Consider the following 21,294-nt stretch of genomic DNA (forward strand, 5'->3'; position numbering starts at 1 on the left):
CACAGTGGCCGCTGTCCCCCGACCGCGGATGGAGGCAGCGTCGCGAATTGTTTACGTTACACCCAAAGGTTGAGGCGCCAGATCAGTTTCTAACGAGAATTAAGAAAAAAGACTGATTGGTTCTAAGAAAAGGGAGGAGCCACGAGACCCTCCAACTGCCGGAAAAGCAAGTTTTGTCTGGCAAAAGCCTGGGTCCAAGCGTCCTTGACTGAAACCCAACGGTCCCTAGCCTGACGGCGCTCTGACACTGCGCATGCGCAAGCATCTGTCAACCGCGCTGACGGAGGCCGAGAAGAAAAACGCGGGAGCCAGTTTTTGCTCCAATCCCAGTTGGAGCAAAATGGCGCGGGAGAACGAGATGCAGGAGTTCACTCGTAGCTTCTTCGGAGGCCGCCCGGACCTTAGGTGCACTGGTGGTTGGGGTTGGGGTTGGAAAGGGCAGGGGCTGGTCAAGGACTCCACCTTGACACGTGTCTCCGCAGCACGCTCACGCACTCCATCGTGAGGCAGAGGTTCTTGTCTCACACCGGCCGTGACCACCTGGATCCTGAGGAGAAACAGGCACTGAAACAGCTAGTGGAGGAGGAACTGTTAAAGATGCAGGTGTGGGCGCCGAGCCCCCGTCACGGGAGACAGGGTTTGTTGCCAAGGAGTAGTGACCTGAGAGGGGTGTGGCAGAACTCTGCCTGGTACATTTTCCTCTTTTGATGCACAAACAGGTGGATGAAGCAGGTGCCAGAGATGAAGGGCTAGACCTTGCCAGGGAGGCCAGGAGGCTTCCCACCCATTGCAAAGAACCAGAGAGAAAAAGGTTCCGTTTGAATTCGGAGTCAGGTTAGTGCCTTCTGCATAGTTGGTTCATTCAAAGAGTGTTTACTGTGCGTGTATTATGTCCCAAGGAGGAGTGTCCAATCTGCGGCCTGAGTGTAGCCCAGGAAGGCAATGGACGTGGCCCAACACAAAATTCTAAATTTACTTAAAACATTAGAATTTTTTTGTGATTACGCGTTGCAATGTAATTAATGTGTGGCCCAGAGATGCCAAAAGTTTGGACACCCCTGTCTTAAGGCACTGGCTGAGGGCGAGGCCAGTTGGGTCAGGAACCAGGAAGGGTGGACTGATAACTGTTTCCTGCATCTGTCAGAGCAGAGTTTGAGGCAACTTATTCCAAGTAGAGGGAGAAGGGGCAGGAGGAACCTGTTCCAACCTTCTCTTCTCTCCACATTCCAGAGCCCAGCGCCGCAACCTCCAGTCCAGACTGCATCAGCCCCCCAGCAAAGAATGGGATGGCAGCAATAGTCAGTCCAAAGCAAGCTTCAAAATCAGTAGAGAGCAGAGATGGGGAAGAACAGCAAAGGGACCTTACCGCAAAGACTGGATTAGAGAAGGAGGTGATGAAGGAGAGCTGTAAGGAGGAGGAAGAGAGCTCTGCTAGAACAAATAAGGTTTGGAAAGAAGAGAGCAGTGAGGAAGAGGATGGGGAAAAGGACTCCAAGGGTAGGGCTAGGAAGAAACCTGGGACAAGAGACAGGACTCAGAGGAAGGGTGACAAAAGGCAGAGTGGAAGCAGTGAGGAGGATGGAAAAGACAGATGGAGGAAGTTGAGACCAGCTACTAAACGCACTAGAAAGTCAGCCAAAGTGCCAAGTGGAAAGACTGCCAATGGTGAGGCAAGTGACTCAGAGACAGAGGTGAGTGACATTGAGGCAGAGGGGATCCCCAAGGGCAAGAGGAAGAACTGCTCTTATAGGAAGAGCTCCAAGAGAAGCAGGACATGGAGTTCTTCCTCTTCTTCAAATGGCAGTCCAGAATTCAAAGGTGGGAGAGTGAGGGTGGGGTGGAAGACTACAATTAAGAACAAGCAGGCACCAGGCGAGATTTCAGCCAGTAGGAAGCAAGCCATGGAGGAGAATAACAGTGAGGAGGAACCTACCCAGGGGACAGGAAACACAGGTGCTAAAAGCCACCAGGAAAGTGAAAAGGAGAGTGAGGAGGAGGAGACCCTAGCCAAGAAAGAGAACAGAGAGGAAGAGGAGGGTTGGAAAGCCAGAGCTTTGGGCAACAGAGGGGAAAAGTCAGCTTGGGAGGAGAGGAGCAGTAAGCAGAAAAGCAGGGCAGCAAGAGTGCTGGGAAACGGTAGGGAAAGAGAGGAAGAGAAGGAAAAAGCAGCAGCAGACAGTGGGGATAACAGTGGGGGAGATGAAGAGCTCCTAATGCAGAGGAAGAGCAGGGGCAGGACCCAGGGAAAGGGTGGCAAAAGGCAGAGTGGAAGCAGTGAGGAGGATGGGGAAGACAGATGGAGGAAGTTGAGACCAGCTTCTAAAAGCACTGGAAAGTCAGCCAAAGTGGAAAGTGGAAAGACAGCCAATGGCGAGGCAAGTGACTCGGAGAGGGAGGTGAGTGACAGTGAGGCAGGGGTAACTCTCAAGGAGGAAAGGAAGAACCGCTCTTACAAGAAGAGCTCCAAGAAATGCAGGACACAAAGCTCTTCCTCTTCTTCAAATGGCAGTCCAGAACCCAAAGGCAGGAAGGTGAGGGTGAAGATGGAGTGGGAGGTCACAATTAAAGGAAGAGGGAGACTCAGCTTCAAGCCCAGGCCTAGCCTTCAGCGGTTCTTTCCTTGACAGGCTGGTCATCATGGTGAGGACCACCCTGCTGTGATGAGACTAAAGCGCTACATTCGGGCCTGTGGAGCCCATCGCAACTACAAGAAACTCCTGGGCTCTTGCCGCTCACACAAGGAGCGCCTGTGTATCCTCCGGGCAGAGCTGGAAGCTCTGGGCATAAAGGGTGAGGCTGGGTATGCTGTGGGGGCTGCATGAAGGGTGAGGCCAGGTATGCTGTTGGCTGCTGGGGAGGAAAGTATCACAAGCCTCTTCTGCCCCAGGTAACCCTTCTTTAGAGAAGTGTCGGGCTCTGAAGGAGCAGCGTGAGGAGGCAGCTGAGGTGGCTTCCTTGGACATTACTAACATTATCAGCTGTTCAGGTGAGGGACTTCTTCCTACTCCCCAGGAACAGATGGCACTTGGGCTTTCTCAACTAATCTACTTCTTCCTCCAGGTCGGCCACGCAGGCGCACAGCCTGGAACCCTTCAGAAGCAGCCACTCCTGGAGAACTATACCGCCGGGCCCTGGACTCAGAGGAAGAAAGGCGCCGTCCCCCACGCCCAGACTGGTCACATATGCGAGGCATCATCAGCAGTGATGGCGAGAGTAACTGAGCTCCCTCATCTACCAGGAGGGACTTAGACATTTGTAGAAAGCACATTTACACGCAGCACCCCCTCAACCAACCCCTCAAATACGTGCCCGCACTGAACAGAAGCACTTTCTTCCAAGACTCGGCCCCTAGGGACACAGTTGTTGGGATCCTACTTCTCAGCTTCACCTTCTCATTTTCAAGTGCTTATTAGGGGTTTAAGACTCAATAAAGGCATGTTTGAATCACTTCATCAACACTGGTCCCCTACTCTCACCCCCCTGTACTTTGAGCCAGGAGGCTGGGTAGTGGCCACTGTACTGTCCACCCCTAGTCTGGTTCCCTTTCAGTTTCCCTCAGGTTCTCTAAAGAAGTCCCAGCTTTTAGATCCTGTCATCCAGTCTGCCTTCAGGCTCCATCAGAGGAGTGTAGCTCCTATCATCGTTCCTTCAGCCTGACCAGTATGCCTCTTTGATCCTCCTGCCTAGTTGGAAGGAGCGTCTGAAAAACTGGCCTTAAGAATGTGAAGCAAAAAAGATAACTTGGAGACAGCTGGTATTTATGTCTTCCTCTTATGAAAATAGCCACTTCTTAGTCCATGGACCAACTCTTTTGGCATTGCAAGGGTGGGTACAGGACCTATACCTGACCAATCAGAGTACCACCTAGGCCTCTGGCTACACATGGAGCCTATGAAGTCACTTCAGGACTTTGCTGAGATTCTTGCTGTTGAGGTTTCTGGTAAGATGTAAGCCTGGAGCTGCCAGGAGTCTGAGCATGAAGTGAATCTTCTAAAAATCTGAAGCCAAGGCCAAAAGGCTGATGATCCCCTTTGGAGCTCTGAATCCAGTCATGCCCGAAGTCATTAAAATCACTGAAATTTTTACTTACACAGCGCAATAAATTCTTTTTAACTACAAGTAACACTATCACCTGCCACTGGACAGTCCTTAATACACACCTTAGACAGAAAGGGTGAGTCCTGGGTCTGTTAGAATATCAACAGTTTATTAAAAGCTTGCCATGGGGCTCTGTGCTAGCCCCATAGCTGGGAGGGGCTCCCATGACTGTTCCCAGACCTGGGTGCAGTCCCTTCCAAGGTCCTTCCCTTGTTCCCCTGCCCCAGCTCTGATTGACCTCAAAAAAAAAAAAAAAAAAAAACAAGACGGCACAGGANAAAAAAAAAAAAAAAAAAAAAAAGACAAGACGGCACAGGACATCAGACGGCAACGGGGGAATGGAAAGACCCAGGCATCCTGACCCCAAGACCCCATCCTGATCCTTCTTCCTACGAAGGACCTTCCCTCCTGTCCTTCCCACCCCAGATCCCAGACTTGCTCTGCCATATTGCAGGTCTGGAGGGCCTGGTGTCCCCAGTCCATGGCCCCATTGCAGGGGGTAGTATAGTTCTCTGAATATAATTATGTCTAAACCCACCCTTTCCCCCCCCCCCAGGGGACTAGATGAATATTTGACACACACATATCTCCCTCCTTTTCTGAGGCTGTGATGGAGAGAGACCCTGGCACCATGGTGGGGAGGCAGGGACTCCTAGTCAGCCTTGAGGCATCTATGCCCAAGCTGACACTGGGCCACTGGCCAGCCCAAGAAGCTCATGAGATGAGGTTTGAGGAGAGCTGGAACCAACATCCTTTTCCCCACCCTTGAGTGGGCCGCAGGCTTACAGCCCTCCAGGATCAGGCTCCACCCACCCCTGCCCTTGCCCCTTCACCTGTTCATCCACCTTGCACTTCAAGAATAGAAGTGGGAGGAACCATTGAGGATATGGGAAGCGACACTGGTGCTGCGGCTTAGAGGCCCAGGCACTGCGGCAGCAGGTGGGCCCACATTGTCACTGCCACTGCCCCCCGAGGCTGCGCGTCGCAAGGGCTGGGGGCTGTTTCTTAGCAGCAGCAGGGCTCCACCACGGGGTGTCCCACTTTGTGCTGGGGGCCCCAGCCAGTTTGGGGGACCTGGGGGAGCCAGCAAAGAGGGCTGACGCCAGGCTGGGGGGGGCATGCCTGGTGGAGGAGGGCCATGGCTCCAGTGTGCCCCTGAGCGGGGAACAGGGCGGGAAGGCCAGGCAGGGGCAGGGGGTGGAGCAGGATAGCCCTGAGCAGCAGCCTCAGCTGGGATGCCCCCAAGAGCCATACTGGAGAAACCCAGCCTCATGCTCTCAGCATCAAAAGCCTCAATCTCACGGGCCTGTCGCTCAAGCAAACTCCGGATTCGCTCGGAGCGCCCTGTCTGCAGGGCGAGCAGCTCCTCTTCCACCTGGGGCACCAAGAAAAGATATCAGAATCCAGTAAAGGTGACAGGACTACCCTCCCCACCCTGTCCTGGAGGTCAAGCCCTCTTACCCGCTGCTCCAGCAGGGCCCGCCTCAGTGCTACTCTCTGCTCCAGCTCTCGCAACTCCCTCTCATGCTGACTTTCCGTTCGGATCTTGATCTTGCTCTGGTAAGCATTGAGCAACTCCAGCTCCTGTTGCAGCTGCTGCCGAAGAGCCTGGAACTCTGCTTCTTGGGTCTCATCAAGCCGCAGCTGGAGAATAGGAAGAACTAGTTTTAGGGGCCTCCTTCCCCGCCCCGCCCCACAATCCTCCCCTGCCCCAGGTAGGCCTGGGCCCTAAAGTTTCAAGAAGCAGCCAGTGTCAACATCTACCAAAATAAAAGGTCGTCATACCCTGTGACACAGCAATTACACTTCCAGGAATTTATCCCCAAGGTATACTTGCACATGTGCTCGAAGGTGTTCACTGAAGCGTTGTAATAGCAAAATACTGGAAACAACCTAAATGTCCACCAATAAGGGATGAGTTAAATAAATTATGGTACATCCATACCATGGAAAATTCTATGCTGTTAAAAAAATGAGATATGTGTATTGATATGGGAAGATGTCCAAGAAATATTGGGTGGGGAAAAAAGTTAAAGAACAGTATTTAAATTATGATTTCATTTTTATTAAAAAATTTTATGTAACTTTTAAAGTATGTATAGGAAAAAAATCTAGTACAATAAATTATTACCAAGTTACCTCTGAGAGGTAGAGCCCTAGGTAGAAAAATGGCAATGAATAGCATTACTTTTTACACTATGTGTATATTTTAAGTGGTCCATTCAAGTGTTATGTGTAATCACTTTTAGAATAGCAACCTTCAAAATCCTCCAGAAGTCTGAGAAAATTGGCATGAGGGCTACAAGCATTTTGATTTGCTCCCTCTTCGCACATTAAACTAAACTCAGGCTCAAGAAAAATTATAGCCACTCTTTCCTTGGTGGTTCTTGGTAGAGTAGGCAGGCTGGCTTTGTCAAGACCTTAAGAAAATACTCAAGAGAGATAATAAAACCATTGTGCAGAATACTAACAGTGGGAGAGTTCTGAGTTTCCCAGGAACAAAAAGCCCCTTCTATGTCCACGTGCCCCCCACTTTCACTGCCCATAACTAAGTGGGAAATAGCGGCCAACCTCCACCATGCTCACTCCCTGGACCCCAGGCCTCACCGCCTGTGAGCTGAGCATCTCTGAGATGGACTGGTCGTATTGCTCGGCTAGGATTGCCAGCTTTCGGGTCTGTTCTTCCTTGAGCCGCTTAAGGAGGCTCTTGTGCTGAGCTTTGGGCGTGGTCTCCAGCAAGTGTGCCCGAAGAGCCTTGTACTGCCGAGTCTGGATCTTACACGTCTCCTGGAACTGCTTCTTGATCTGCAGCTCCTTAGACTATGTAGTGGATGGACCGAGGGGAAATGGGGGCAGGGGAGAGGAGGAAGAGGAGGAGGAGAAGGAGGAGGAGGAGGAGAAGGAAGAGGAGAAAGAGGAGAGGAGGAACAATCAGGAGAGAAGGTGAGAAGAGAGAGGAGGAAAGGAGACAGAAACAGAGACAGGGAGAGGGAGAGAAACAGAAAACATGTTAGACAGAGGGGGCGGGGGGAACTGTATACAGACAGACATGGAGAGGTGGGATTGTGTTGAGAGAGATCAGGAAGATTCTCAATGGGCAAAAGATGTAAAGAAAATAAAGCAGGTTCCAAGAGCATCTTCAGAATTAGGTGAAAAATTCGTAAGAAACAGCAGGAGAGTTCGTGGACAGAAAACAGAATTTTTAGAGTACTGAGGGTATCCAAGAAGTTTTGACCATGCNTGTATACAGACAGACATGGAGAGGTGGGATTGTGTTGAGAGAGATCAGGAAGAGGAAGATTCTCAATGGGCAAAAGATGTAAAGAAAATAAAGCAGGTTCCAAGAGCATCTTCAGAATTAGGTGAAAAATTCGTAAGAAACAGCAGGAGAGTTCGTGGACAGAAAACAGAATTTTTAGAGTACTGAGGGTATCCAAGAAGTTTTGACCATGCAAAGAGAAAATACAACCTAGAGATAGAAGCATGTGAACAGATACAGAATGTGCATAAACGGAGTGAGAAAACCAAGTCACACAACACACCCATGGAAGAGAATAACACAGCTAAAGACAGAGAAGGCCCAGGTTCAGTACATCTGGGTGGGAAGGAGGGAAGGAGGATAAGCACCGAGCTGAGAAGTGGATAAGAAGGGGTGGCCCCATATAGGGCAAAGGTGGTGGCCAGAAAGGGCCTGACAAGTTCAATGGACCAGCAGCTGTCACTCTGGCCACATTTCCGCAGCCAGTCCCTTATGCACTCAGCTCCCACTCCAAGCCCACAACCAATTCCATTTCCATGGCCCCCATACTCTCTGCCTGGCCCCCCAAACTCACCACCCCCCTACTGTATTGGGTTTCCAGTCCCATCCCCCAGCCTTCTAGGATTATGCCTGGTGCCAGGAGAGAAATTCAGCTCCCAGAAAGAAGGGAATCACATTGGGAACAGGTTGGGAGATAAAGCAGGGGATGAGCACAAAAGGACCTGGAAACTAAGGACTCTCTTAAGGAATCCACAAATGGGAACTGTGGGACCAAGAAGTTATGTCAAAGCTCAGAGGTCCCGACCCCCAAACTGGTGGTGGTCATGATGCAACAAAGTTATGATGGCAGAGAGGATGAGGCTGAGGAGTGAAAGGGGTTGAGATAACGTAGATGGAGGTGAAGAGGTCATGGAACTGGGGGCCAAGGGTCTGGATTGGGGGCATACCAGGGAGGCTAGGCGGCAGGACAAAGCAGACAGAGGCAGCCTGGGCCAAAGGTACAGTTCCGCTCAGTATTTTATTTGTGTTTGTCTTTTTCTTTTTTTTTAGTGGGGGAAAGGGGACAGGTTGGAAGGGAGACAGAAAAACAAAATCAAAGAGAGAAAAAAAAAACATGACTTCCCACCCACCACCACCCCTGGCCCCAGGCCTGAGTCGATGAGGGTGAGGATGAGCACACACACAGCGGGAGAACAGCAATAACTTAAGGTGGGGGAGGAGCTTCAGGAGAACACAAAGTGTAACTTGCGGGCTCCACAGTGGAGGAGGCTGCCTGTCTAGAGGTCCAAAGGACAATGGGGTGGTTGAGGAGGTGGGGAAGTATACTGAGGAAGGATGGGTGAGGGAGGATTGGGACCGCAGAATCTTCACTGAGTAGTGGGAGATAAAGTGCTTCAATGCTCTAGATTTGGGCTGGTGAAGAGCTAGAGTTGGTCACCTCCAGGGAGGCAGGGCCCGGGACTGACGGGTTCGAAATCTCCGCCCAGCTAGAGTCCCTGGTGGTGGCTGGTGGGAGGCAGGGGGCCCTAGCCTGCGTTGGCTTCGTGGTAGCAGTCGAGGAATACGGCTGGGCCGTTCACCCCGAAGCAGACCCCAGCTGGCCAGTGTGTGGATAGCCCAGGGAGGCAAGTGGGAGGCCAAACCCTGGCTGGCCCGTGCCAGGCGCCCGTTCCAGCCCTTGCACAGGGCCCAAAACCTTGCCAATAGGACTAGTGGGTGTCGAGCAGCACGGGAATTACTCCGCCTAGGCCCAGGGACAGGCAGTCGGCTGCGGAAGCCATCCTTGTTGGTCTTGGGGTAGAGTGCAAACAGACCCCGATCCCCTACAGCCCCACAGCCCTGTAGGGCTCTGAAGGCCATAGGTGATAGGCGCAGCAGAGCCCGCAACCAGAGCTTGGAGATGCTCCGGCGGATCCGAGGGCCCTGCTGCCGCACCCATTTGCCCCCAGCTGCCATAGCTGCCAGAGGTAGAGCCAGGCCTACCCAGGCTAAGAGCCAGGCTGCCCCAAGCCCCAGAGGGACACCCATAAGGCCTCGGCGCCAGCTAAGACCCAGGACAGCTGCCAGTGCAGTGCCCTGGGCCAGGAGTAAGAACAGACTGGGGGGCAGGTGCAGTGCTGTACAAAGTAGTAGGTAGGAGGCCCCCAGGCCTACCAGCCCCACTTCAAGGGCCAGCAGTGAGGCTTGCAAGCCACCCCCACCCTGGGCCGCCAGCAGTGGGAGTAACAGCAGAAGTAGTAGGGGCAGGAGGCCAGAGGAGGACCCCACTGCAAAGGAGAGACCAGCCAGGAGGCCATGGGACAGGAGTCCAGGTAACTGGCTAGCAGAGCTGGGCCTCAGATATGTTGGAGGGGGTTCAGGGGGGATGTCTGGTGAGGGACAACCATCTCCAGGATCCCTCAGGGTCTTAACTGGAGCCCCCTCCTCCTCTTCCTCTTCCTCCTCAGGGACTGGGGTCAGTGCTAGACCCTGGACCCAGCCAAGCTCAAATTCCTCATCCAGGAGGCTCCCATCCTCCTTTGCCCACAAACTCCATGCCTCAGTCACCTCCTGGTCCACAATGTTCCTCTCCTGAGGTGCCAAGGATGGGACTCTAAGCTCCTCTATTTCCACCTCAGAAAGACCCCAAACTACCTCATCAAAACTCCTATGTTTTTGTGAACTGGGACTAGGGGTTCCTGATTCTTCTCTCAATATCCTCTGCTCCTCTGGTTCCAAGATGGCCCCTTCCTTTCCCAGAATCCTTCTCTCTGGAACTGCTTCCTCCTCCTCTCCCAGAATTCTTTGGTCCAGGACTGTCTCCTGGCCAGATAAGCAGGGCTGCTCTTCTCTAGGGGTGCCTGTGCTGGGTGGTCCCAGAGCCCCAGGAATGGGGAGCAAGAGGCCCGGGGGACGCTGGCCTGCACGTACTTTGAGGCTCTTGGGCTGCTGGCGAACCTGGGCCGCATGCTTCTGCCGCAACTCTTGCTCACGCCGCTTGTTGTACTCCAGCTGGTTGCCCAGCTCTGTCTGATGCTGCAGGCGTGTGAGCTCTGCTCTTGTGCGCTGTACAGCCTGGAGCTGTCGTAGCTCCAGCTCCCGTGTGGCCTCATGCTGCCGCAGCAGCAACGCACACTCCAAGTCCTTCTGTGTCTGTTTCTTGTTCAAGTCCTAAAGCAAGAGAGAGGCAGGGCCCAGAGTGTGGTTAGGAGGTCTCATTGGTGTCAAAGAAGTTAAGATCCCCAGAATCCCTTGGAAGAGGCAGCTGAGGGTTAGGAGATGAGGTGTGGGGTAAGGGGCATAAAGGAGCCAAACTCCTGGCTGGCCCAGGAACAGAGTCCTAAAGGAACTCTAGCAGGGTCTGTCTGATGGGCACAAGATGCAAAACTGGTGTTCAAGAGAAGCAGAGCCATAACCCGTACAAAGGCGGGGGAAAGATGACCGACCACATGTGAGGCAAACAGAAAGGGGTTTCTGGGATCCTGGAGGAAAATGGGGGATGGGGTGACCGACCTCTCGCAGCAGATCCTGGTCTAGGCTGTGACGAGCCAGCAGCATCTTGCGCTTGTACTGGCGACACTGCAGCTCAAAGTACTGGCGCTGCCGCCGTAGCAGCCCTGCCTCCTCCTCTGCCTGGCACTGCTGTAGCTGCTCCTTCTGCCGCAAAAGCCACTCAGCCTTCTCCCGCTTGGGTGTGCTGGGGTTCTCCTGGAGCTCCTGGGTAAGGGCAGTGGGGAGAGCAGGGTGGTAAGGGTGGCTCACTGCCTTACCCACCAGCGAGCCCTACCCACTGCTGCAGCCTACTCCACCTCCTTCAGCTGCTCCTTCCGAAGTTTATAGGTCCGTTTCTGTGCTTCCAGCAGGGCAGCCAGCTCCTTCTTCTGCTGCCCAAGGATGTGCTGCTGGAACTTACGCTCCTCAGCCTGGGCAGCTCGTGCCTCCTTCTCACCGATAGCTTGGTGCCGCCGTGCCAGCTTTTCTGCCTCAGCCCCGAAGCCGGCCCGCTGCGCCTCAAGCTCCCGCTGCAGCCGTGCACTGTGCTCCTCACGTTCACCCCTCAGCCGCGACTCCAGGGCTAGCAGCTGTTTCTGGTGTTGGCGTCGCATCCGCTTATAGCCACTTAGCTGCTCCCTCAGAGCTGAGTCCTGCTCGTGCTCTTGGATCTGACGGCTGACCTGGGGTGAGAGAGAGGATAAGAAGGGCTCAGCCCTTGTCTTCATTTTATTAATACATATAGTCTTCATTCTCTATGGAGAAAGAATATGAGTTTTAGACTCCTATGTTTAATTTTTGTTTGGTACATTCCTCACACATAACCTCTTAAACCTGCCACCTCAACTAGATAATGGAAATATAATCAACTTCACAGGTTGATGTGACTGAATGAAACAATAAAAGGTGCTGAGCACAGGAACTGGAGTAAAGGTAGGAATAATTCATATTGGTTCAAAAGAGTGATCAGAGACTTGGGCCCAAGTCCCAGCTCTGCCACTTACTAACCATGTGACCTGAAGCAAGTTAAGGTTGCTAAGCCTTGGTTTCCTCTATTAAGTGGAGCAATGATACCTCTTCCATTGGAGCTGTGGAGATTAACTTTGATACATATGTACTAGTATCTAGAACACTCTGAACCAGTAAGTATTGGCTTCCTTCTCCTTCAGCAAACACTGAGGACCGTTACAGCCCAAGTACAGAGCCAGGATCTGGGCCATGTGATGTTGGAATAACAAGAACACTAGGCCTGGATTTCCTCACAGAAGTTTGAGCTCAGGTCCATTGTCAAAGGGCTGCGTCAGTGGACCTCAAATTAGTTCAGATGGCCAATACCCTGGACATCAGACTTCATTGCAGTGACACAAAGAAGTGACACAAGCATAACAGGATCTGAAGAGTTATTCTACCAGAAAAAACAACTATATGCAGAGACCACAAGAACATACTAAACCAACCAGTAGCCTCTAAGGAATGTAATCTAGATGTTTATTTAAAAGTATGGATAAAAAACGTTTCATAAAAAGTCTACCCATTTTTTTCCCTGTCAAGTGAGAAAAATACTGCTATGACTTAATTTTAGGAAAGGACCAAGGTCCTGCTTACAGAATTTGAGAACCATTAAAGGTGCCTAGGCAAGTGACTTGGGCAAGCAGGCCCTCTGAGTCATGGCTGCTAGTCTCTCAAATGGGACTTTATCCTCTCCCTCACAGAGAAGCTTGAAGAATTAAATACAGTCACATGTGTGGGCCTGAGAACCAGTCAGTGGTATGAGGCAGATACCTCAATACCACTCCACACCTGTTACAATGCTGTTCGGGAGCAGCACAGCACAGGGATATAAAGCGCTGGTTGGCCAGGAGCCTGGGGAGGCACCACAGGAGATGCTACTTAAGTCCGGGCACGAAAATGGAGTAAGAGTTTGCCAAGCTAGGAACACCCAATGTTGGAGGTCTGTGACTTTCAGGGGATTGGCCACACTGAGTAGTGTGACCAAAACAGTCTGCTGGAAGAAGACAGGGTCAAAGTAAGGAGAAAAAACTATGTGAGGAGAAGGTAAGAGTAAACCAAAAGTGAGGGTAGGACATGAACTTACTCATGTGCCACAAGCAGAATATTATTTCTAGACTAAAGATAGTTGGGGCCTCCAGGCGGAGGGAAGATGGCTACACTTACCAGGGAGGCAGTGCGGATGGTGGCAAAGTGATCCCGGTTGCGGCAGTAGGCTCGGCGGCGGGCAGAAGAGGTGGTAGAGGTGGGAGCTGGGGCTGCAGGTGGCTGGAGAGGGCCTGGGGTCAGCTCTGGCTGGTAGGGGTCATCATACAGGTTGTCAGAGCCCTAGAGGAAAAGTGGAAAGGATACCCCAGGCTCAGAGGCCAATGGGCCCAAAGGGAGTTCCCTGGAGACCCAGTCAAATTTACAGAGGCAGTCATGCTTGGGAGGGAGAGCCTGGGCAGGAAGGCTGGGGCTGGGCCTTGCCATTGTCAGGTCTATTCAGGGCAAGCTGCATACCGGCAGCCGGTGGATAATGGAACTATGTGAGGTGACTGTGTGCTCCCCCTCCTGCATCATGGCCATCTCTCGGGCTTCAGGGCCTTCCTCCTCCTCTTCCTCTTCCTCCTCTTCCTCCTCCTCCTCCTCATTGTCCGAGGCATCTGCTAGGCTGTTGACTGAGCTGCTCTGACTGGAGGCGCTGATGGACATACTGGGTACTGAGTGGCTACTCTCTAGACTAGTCAGCGTCCCAGCCCGGTGCATGTAGGGCTCCGTCTCCTGTAGACAGGGCATAGGCTGTTGGGCAGAGAAGGGGAAGTACAAGGGGTGCATACGTGGAGGTAGCACAAGGAGACAGTGGGTACGAGGAGGAGTGGAGAAGGATGAAGTGGAGAAGGGAGGAGTCAAACAGTTGCTAGGAGGCAAGTACAACATGGTAGTAAAGGGTGGCAGGACAAGCTGGGTCACCTCCTCCTCTTCTGGGGCCTCAGCACCAGGACCATTGGGTGCCTCTTGGAACAGTATCTTCTTCATCTTGCGGTACTGCAGGTTGTCTAGCTCCCGCACAGCATCCTTGGTCCTCTGAATTAGGTCCATAATGACTGTGGGTGGCCGCTCCCGGAGCACAAATCGGTGCTGGGGAAAGAGAACACTGAAGCTTGCTGCCAAGCAACCCCCTGACCCTCAATATCCTATAGGTGTTGGCATTCCTCTAGCCTGAGGCAACTCCCCTGGGGTCTATGCCCAGCAGGAGCTGATGCTGGCCTTGTCCCAACCTCTCCTCCCACGTTAATTTTCACCACCCAATCTCTACTGCTCAGTCTCTTGTTCCTTCAGCTATGGCTGACAGACAAGAACAGTCAGATCTGGATTCTTGTCCAGGGCTTCTATCAGAGTACTACATGGCCTGGGCATGGCACAGGGCCTCCCTGGGCCTCATAAGGTATCCCACAATTATAAACCCCCTGTCAAACCAGACAATCTACATTTGTTCCCAACCAGGGCTCTTAAGGCCCCCATGAATCTGTGAAGGGAATGGGGGCCTACTTTTGATAACTCAAAAAACATCTAAGGGAAATCATACGTTTACCCATGACAAGGCTACACAGGCTTTTGGCTCAATTTACATCAGATCAGTGTGGCAACCCTAGTAATTGCACGCTGACCAGAAGCTCTGGCTGGCAATTATATACATCTTTGGTTAATACAAGATGGGAAAACAAATGATTACTTAATGAATCTAGTAAAACGCAGAATCCATGGAGCGTGGGGACAGGGGTGGGATTCATAAATGAAGCTCTTGATGGAGAAAAAAATTGGAAATCACTATTTTTGCTGAGGGGTTCATTGTGGCTCTAACATGCTACACAGTTCTAGGAGAATGCTAGGCCAGTGAGCCCTCACCTTCAGAAGAACCTCTGAGGTTGGTCTGTCTTGAGGGATTTTCTGAAGACAGGAGTCGACAAAATTCCGGAAGTACTCAGACCTAGTAGTAACAGGAGGATTAAGGAAGGGTTAGGAAGGCATGAGTCAGATAGCCTTAACCTGTGGCCTAACCCCTGGGCCCAGGAATCCAATTCTTTACCAGTGTCCTGACTGGAGCACAGGGGACTCGTTCTGTGCAATGTGGTATAAGGCACTCATCGCATTCATGTTAAACAGCGGTGGTTTCCGTTCCGCTACAGAGAAAGGTCAAGTAGGAGAAAGTGAGAGGGGACAGGTAGTTAAAGGAGACTGGAATGGAAATCAGAAGACCTGGGTTCACACTCCAGCTCCCCCATTCAGTTTTTATCACATTGAAAGAAAACATGCCTGTTTCCCCAACTTGAATGCAAGTTCCATAAAGGCAAGAGCCTCTTTCACTGTAATATACCTAGAATATACTAGCACAGCACACACGGTACACAGTGAGTGCTCAAAAAAGGTTTAGGACTAGAGTATTAGACAGGAAGGGATAAATGCTATGAAATCTTTCGGTTTAAGAACTTGTGAGATTTGACAGTTGTCTGTATTGGGGATCAAGGGTAGAGTCAAAATGGACAGAAGCTCAGAGACCTTGAAGGATGGTATGGTATGGAGACAGGAAGAGAAAGACAGTGTAAAGAGGATGAAGGAACAGAGAGGATGTCTTTACCCAGCTCAATGCAGGTTATCCCCAAGGACCAGACATCCACCTTGCCATCATACTGCCCTTCATCCATTGCCAGGATCACCTCTGGAGCCATCCTGGGAGAATGGTCAGGAGAAAGAGGCTAACTTAACTACCTGCCTAGACCCTGCCAACTCCTGCTCCCAACATCCTGGGAGCTCTCTCCACTCACCACCAGTCCCACTCACCAGTACGGGGTGCCCACAAAGGAGTTGGCAGGTGCCATAATGGATGCGGAGCCGAAGTCCCCCAGCTTCACCAAGCCTGGCTCTGATAGCAGGATGTTTCCAGCCTTCACATCCCTGCCAGAGAAGCAAATCACAGGAATAAGACATGCATCTCAGAAAGGCTGGGCAGGGGCTTTAGTACCAAGTTTCAAAGAAGGTTGTAGCCTAGCTGAATGAAGAGTGGTGTAGAGAGCATCCTCCTCCCTCTCAGCCATCATCGGTGCTGCTTGTACCTATGGATCATGTTGTGGGAATGCAGATAAGCCAGGCCCTGAAGGGCCCCGTGGGTCACAGCTGCAATCTCCACCTCCTGAAGGGGCTTCTTATGCACTGGGGAGTAAGGGAAAAACATCAAACTGAGGGAGCTCAAAGATGGACCTGGAACAAGCTCCCCTTAACCTTTCCCCTACAGCTTCTCTCTCCTTCTCCCTTCTCCCACTTGTTGGACAAAGTTACTTACCTTCTAGAAGGTCAGAAGCTGAGCCCAGGCAATACTCCATCACCAGCTAAGGAAGGGTCAAGGGTCAGATGTCAGTAGAATTGGTCACCCCTGGCCCATCTCCCTTGGGCAGAGATGCAAAATGGAGAGCTGCCTTGCTGTATCCTTCACTGAGACAATGCCCAGAGGGTAACAACAGGGAAGAAGGGCAACTGAGAAAATGGGGGTGGGGTGGGAGAGTCCCTAGAATCAAGGTCTCTCCCACCTGAATCCCTTCAAAGCTCCATTAAATTTCTATCTCCTCCAACCCATGTGCCCCTTTCCAACTGCTAATGGTCTATGTCACTCTTCACACCAGTCTGAACAGATACTGCTGCTCATGGCTTTGTAGGAGAACTAAAGAGAAGGGGAGAGACTTCCTTTTCCCCAAGATCCCAACACCAGCACTCTGAACGGGGCCCACCTAAAAGACTAGACCAGGACAAGGATGGGCCTGAGTTGGGGGGCAAACAACAGGCCAGAGTCAGGGGGCTAGCTCACCCAAGCTGTGTGTTCTCTCAGGTAACAGCCCCTGTACTGAATGGTATTGGGATGCCGGAGCTTCTGTAGAAACCGAACCTCCTTGATAATGTCCTGCCACTTCTGGAAGCCGGTCAAGGGGAAGAGAGGCTTAATAAGCTGCATCTTGAGATTGGGGTCTCCTCCCCCCCCCAGTCTTGTTAAGCCTAACCCACCTCATTTGACTGCTTCCCACTGTAAGACATCTTCTTGATGGCCACCACTTCATTATTCCGGACATCCCGGGCCTAGAGGACCAGACCAGAAGGTGGGTGAAGGCACCAGTGAGAACTGGGCAGTGGGAAGACTTGCTGGCACAGTAGGAGAAAGCAGGAAAGGCTGGTGTAGTGGAGTACTGTAGGGGACTGTTTGGAAGTCCATAGGAAGAAGAATGCAGTCCCCATCGCTATCCCACCCTCCCAAGCTTTAACTCACAAAGTACACAGCTCCAAAGCTGCCATGGCCAATTTCCCGAAGGTCGGAGAAGAGCTTTTCGGGGTCATCCTTGAAAAAAAGCTCAGCCACATCAGGGTCCTTCAGGCTCCCGGCCCGGCCCCCAGCTGGCATGGTGGCCCCTGAGGGCCCTGAGAGTGGGGACTGACCTGGAGAATGAAAATGGGACCCTTAGTGCAAAGATGGGGCTCTCAGAGAGAGGAAAGGGCCCCTCAAGTTTATCTTTTCCTTCCTTAGTTCCCTGATGAGGGGGAGGCACTGCTGAGGAAGGGCAGGGGGGAATTAAGAACAACATCAAAGCTCCAAAAAATGAAGCTGCCCTGGCAACCAAAGCATGGGGCTGGGCTAGAGTCCCTAAAACTCCTAAGATGACTGGAAACTACGCATCCTCACCAACCCCCTCAGCCCTTAACAAATTCCATTTCCCTACAACCCTTACTTCTCTCCTCAAGAATAAAAGATTTTGCCTCCCAGCCAGAAGCCCAAATCCCAAAGGGTCCTGTCTCACAAGTCCCATACTCCAAATATTTCCAGGCACCTTCCAATTCCCCTTGGCGTTGAGGGCCCCCCCACCTCTCACACCCTGGAAAAGAGCAGGAAATAGCCAGGCCGGAGGTAGTGGAAATCCGGCCATTGTTAGAAGTGGGTACTGGCCCAGAAGGGCCAGAAGACTCATTCTCAAAAAGGGGCTAGGGACACTGGCAATGAGGAGATCTAGAATGGGGAGGGACAGGGCTAGAAATGGCATCTGGCTTTGGGGGCCTCCCTGTGACCTGAGCTGCCTTATTTGTTCATTCTAATTGCATAGGCACCACACACTGGCATAGGACATTCGTGGTATACCAATAACATTTATTAAGCACGTGTAGCAACATCTTAGATGTATTATCTCTCATTCAGTTCTCACCACAACCTTATGAGGTTATTACTATTACCCCTATTTTGCAGATGAGTAAATAGGCTCAGAAAGGGTGACTTTCCCCAAACTGGTCCTCTACCACTGTGCATTTAAAACAGCCCTATGAAATAAACAGGGCAGGATCACGACACCATTTCACAGACAAGATCACTGAGGCACAGAAAGGAAAGAGGACTTCTCCAAGGTCAGAGAAGAGGACTTTCTCCTCTCCAGTCAGGCATGTGTGCTCATTACTCTCTCAGCAACTCACTACAAGCTCAGCTCCCTCCTGCCGGAAGCTTTCCCTGACCACTCCAGTGCTTAGAGAGAGCTCCAGGAGCACCCACCCAAAGGCCCAGAGAAAGCTCCTTCATCAAAGTCTAGACCCCCAAGGGGATCCCAGGCAACTCCTGACTAAGCACTTGTTGGAATTCAGGCACAAAGAAGCCTTCAGCAGAGCTGGACTCCCAGGGCAGAGTTCTAGCCCTCTAAGAGAGACTAACAATTTAGCATGTAATTATATTTTGTCATGCATTGTTTCCTGTTGTGTTGTTAATTTTGCCTCCTCAGCCCAACTGGAAGCTGGAGGACAAGGAGCAAGCCCAGCTTCTTCCAGGAGAAAGCTGCACATAGGGTGCACAGGGCTCAGAATAGCCTGGGAGATTGATTGATTACCCTCAGCAGCTCCAAGGCTGCTCAAAGCAGGCCCCTTTCTTCATTCTGTTAGCAATCCTGCCAAGAACCCCTCACCCCCACCACATACCCACACACAAAAGCAGGTGCTCAAAACCTGCCAAAGTAATCTTCTTGACCTCTTTACCAGCTTCCAACCAAGAATGCCACCACAGAACCCTAGGCCACATCACATGAGGCCTCTTCCTCAAATAACACTGAACATTTGAGCAACTACCAAGGTCTGTGCTAAATCATAACCACCTTCTAAAATGGACAATGTTATCTCCATTCTGTAGATGAGGAAATCCAAGTGTGTCTGTCTCTACACTACCAGTAGTACATTTCATCCTTAATGTACAGCAACAGAGCTTTGAGTAATATCCTTATACTTCGTCCTCTCTTCAGTAAAATGAATTACAGCATAGGTCTGCTGTGAATTTTTTTCCCAAAGATTTTCTTTATTTTTTAGAGAGAGAGGAAAGGAAGGAGAAAGAGAGGGACAGAGACATTAATGTGTGGCTGCCTCCCACCTGCCTCCCCACTGGGGACAGAGCCTGCAACCCAGGCATGTGCCCTGAACGGGTATCGAACTGGCGACCTTTTGGTTTGCAAGCCGGTGCTCAATCCACTAAGCCACATCAGCCAGGGCTCTGTTGTGAAATTTTTAATGAGATCTCATACTTAGGAACTCTATACAGACACTCAGCATATGGATTTTTCCCTTCTTGCCTCTAAGATCACCACAACAAGGTTTTAATACTTTGGGGATCACCCTACCCCAGCAGCTTGGCTTTAACACCACTGAGGCTATAATCTGTCAGAAGAGAGAGTCCTCCTCGAAAGGGACCCAGGCCAAAGACTGGGACCACAATAAAGATGAAGGTCAAGGTGAAGAGAAAAATCCATGAGGCAGAAGGTAGGAGCCAGAGTTCCTGAGTACAGCTCTCCCAAAAAGGAAGCTCTTGTTCCTCCCATTCTTAAATCTTACCCCAACTCAAATTCTGATTTTGCCACTGAGTGAGTGACCTTGGGCAACCTCTCTGGGCCTTAATATTTTCAACTGTAAAATGGGAAGATAGCAATAAAAGGGTGAAGATGAGAAAATAGATGTAAAGCACTTTGTAAATGATAGATTGCTTGACAAATAGATTATTTATATGATCACAGCCAAGAGGTTGGAAGGTAACTAATGCAACCAGGGGGAAGTACTGCCAGGCAATCCCAAACACAAATGCACACACACATTTCTTGAAAGGACAAAAACCTAACCAGAACATGCCTAAAAAACATATAAACAGACCCACCATGGAAGTCAGAGGCACGGAAATCAACACTCCAGAACAATCAATTAAAAGGGTTATAATCATGGGAAAGAGGTAGCTGTGAGGGGCAAAGTGAACAGGGGAGATCAGAAGGGTGCAAACCCACCTGATTAGCTCAGGCACCTAGGGCGTGACGCTCGGTGACATCAGAAACCCTGTCAACTGAGGTCCCCCATCAAACAGACTTAATGAAGGGAAGAGGAAGGGGAAGAGGGTGGCAGCTCTGAAGGCAAGGCTAGCCAGAGGCTGACCACTGGCCCAGCTGGGCTTCCCCAGCCTGAGGTAAGGGCCCACCTAGGTCCAACTTCTGAGAAAGGAGCACCCTTTCCTATCAATGCTAGACACAGGGACCCACGTCCCTGCTCCCCATGTCTCACCTGGTAGGGGTCACTATGGTGCCCCAGCGCTTCCGACTCCTCCTGAGGTCCTCCAGCGGCTCTGCCAAGCTGGGAGAGGGGCAAGGAGGCCTTTCCCCTTGCCACCTCGTCCTCGTCTTTCTCCCTTCCTGAGGGGCGGGCCCGGGAAGCCTCCCCTGGAGGGGAGGAGGTGACAACCTGATCTGACCTCGCGGTCCAGTCCTCCCCCTCGAGGGTGACAGTTGCTGAGTCCCGGATTTCTGATTGTGGGATCTGAATCCAAGATATTTCAACGTGGGGAGGCTCAACCTGGTATTTGAACGCGTGGGGAATGAACCCCGGCTACTGGTGCACGCGGGGCCCTGAACCCCAGATATTTGAAACCCTATAAAACAAGAACCCCAGATTTAGAAAGATTGGGACCCGAGTCGCGAATATCTCAATCTTTGGGGCTGACACCCGGATATTTGAGAAGTGAGGGTCAAGCCCAGAAATTCGGACCGAAGGGCCAGAGCCCCAGGTGTCCGGCCACCAACAGGGCGCCCACCCCTAGGACGTCCGGCCAAACGGCTCCTCACGTCAGGGTCTGAGGGTGACAGCCCCCACTCCCTCCCCGGCCTCCTCCCCTTCTCTTTCTCTCTCCTGAGGGTGGCTAAAAGATTGTAGCTAAGGGCAGTCCCGACGCCATCTCCCCCTCTCCTCTTCAGCCTCAGCTCCTCGCCGCACCAGAACCCGGGTCTCGTCCGGGTCTCCCTCTCCCTCTTCCTCCCAATTCCAAGATGGAGACCGGGCGGGAGCGCGCAGGCGCTGTAGGGAAGCCTGGCCAAAGGGGGCGGGGCTCCGAAAGAAACAGCCCCGCCCTTCTCTTCTTACTGCCGCGGCGATGAGGACAAGCA

At 51.8% G+C, this 21,294-nt stretch overlaps 2 protein-coding genes across 7 annotated transcripts; one reads left to right on the forward strand and one right to left on the reverse strand.

Moving 5' to 3' along the window:
• Positions 1–42: 42 nt before the first annotated feature.
• On the forward strand, positions 43–3,456 carry HIRIP3 (HIRA interacting protein 3). Of its 2 annotated transcripts, none has more exons than XM_037065388.1 (7): positions 43–405; positions 483–603; positions 720–834; positions 1,231–2,531; positions 2,628–2,790; positions 2,888–2,986; positions 3,061–3,456. In XM_037065388.1, exons 1-7 carry the CDS (start codon positions 254–256, stop codon positions 3,219–3,221), a joined length of 2,112 nt encoding a protein of 703 aa, XP_036921283.1. In that variant the 5' UTR covers positions 43–253; the 3' UTR covers positions 3,222–3,456. The 2 variants fall into 2 exon arrangements, with proteins under 2 accessions (XP_036921283.1, XP_036921282.1); XM_037065387.1 differs by having other exon boundaries at positions 233–405; positions 2,631–2,790.
• A 730-nt stretch (positions 3,457–4,186) lies between these two features.
• On the reverse strand, positions 4,187–21,192 carry TAOK2 (TAO kinase 2). Of its 5 annotated transcripts, none has more exons than XM_037065385.1 (19): positions 20,420–21,190; positions 17,130–17,296; positions 16,871–16,942; positions 16,677–16,778; positions 16,158–16,203; positions 15,931–16,027; positions 15,659–15,772; positions 15,456–15,547; positions 14,907–15,000; positions 14,726–14,807; positions 13,790–13,957; positions 13,340–13,600; positions 13,004–13,165; positions 11,146–11,511; positions 10,850–11,053; positions 10,268–10,507; positions 6,706–6,918; positions 5,560–5,742; positions 4,187–5,473 (listed from the first exon to the last, which is right to left on the reverse strand). In XM_037065385.1, exons 2-19 carry the CDS (start codon positions 17,259–17,261, stop codon positions 4,952–4,954), a joined length of 3,150 nt encoding a protein of 1,049 aa, XP_036921280.1. In that variant the 5' UTR covers positions 17,262–17,296; positions 20,420–21,190; the 3' UTR covers positions 4,187–4,951. The 5 variants fall into 5 exon arrangements, with proteins under 5 accessions (XP_036921280.1, XP_036921279.1, XP_036921281.1 ...); XM_037065384.1 differs by having other exon boundaries at positions 13,340–13,618; XM_037065386.1 differs by lacking the exon at positions 4,187–5,473 and adding an exon at positions 5,884–5,991 and having other exon boundaries at positions 5,655–5,742; positions 13,340–13,618.
• Positions 21,193–21,294: the final 102 nt, after the last annotated feature.

This window comes from Sturnira hondurensis, unplaced genomic scaffold, assembly GCF_014824575.4.
Source record: "Sturnira hondurensis isolate 20B ecotype Veracruz unplaced genomic scaffold, ASM1482457v3 Scaffold0015739, whole genome shotgun sequence".
In the NCBI taxonomy this organism is placed as follows: domain Eukaryota; kingdom Metazoa; phylum Chordata; class Mammalia; order Chiroptera; family Phyllostomidae; genus Sturnira; species Sturnira hondurensis.

What these genes read in the sequence shown, in the direction of transcription:
- TAOK2 (XM_037065381.1), bottom strand. Translation starts at nt 17,261, where the DNA reads ATGCCAGCTGGGGGCCGGGCCGGGAGCCTGAAGGACCCTGATGTGGCT. An exon ending in GATAACCTGCATTGAGCTGG is followed by an intron (nt 15,001 to 15,455) that starts GTAAAGACATCC and finishes CTTTCTCTGTAG; the next exon opens with CGGAACGGAAACCACCGCTG. An exon ending in GGAAGGAGCAGCTGAAGGAG is followed by an intron (nt 11,054 to 11,145) that starts GTGGAGTAGGCT and finishes GCCCTTACCCAG; the next exon opens with GAGCTCCAGGAGAACCCCAG.
- HIRIP3 (XM_037065388.1), top strand. Translation starts at nt 254, where the DNA reads ATGCGCAAGCATCTGTCAACCGCGCTGACGGAGGCCGAGAAGAAAAAC. An exon ending in CAGAACCCAAAGGCAGGAAG is followed by an intron (nt 2,532 to 2,627) that starts GTGAGGGTGAAG and finishes TTTCCTTGACAG; the next exon opens with GCTGGTCATCATGGTGAGGA. An exon ending in TAACATTATCAGCTGTTCAG is followed by an intron (nt 2,987 to 3,060) that starts GTGAGGGACTTC and finishes TTCTTCCTCCAG; the next exon opens with GTCGGCCACGCAGGCGCACA.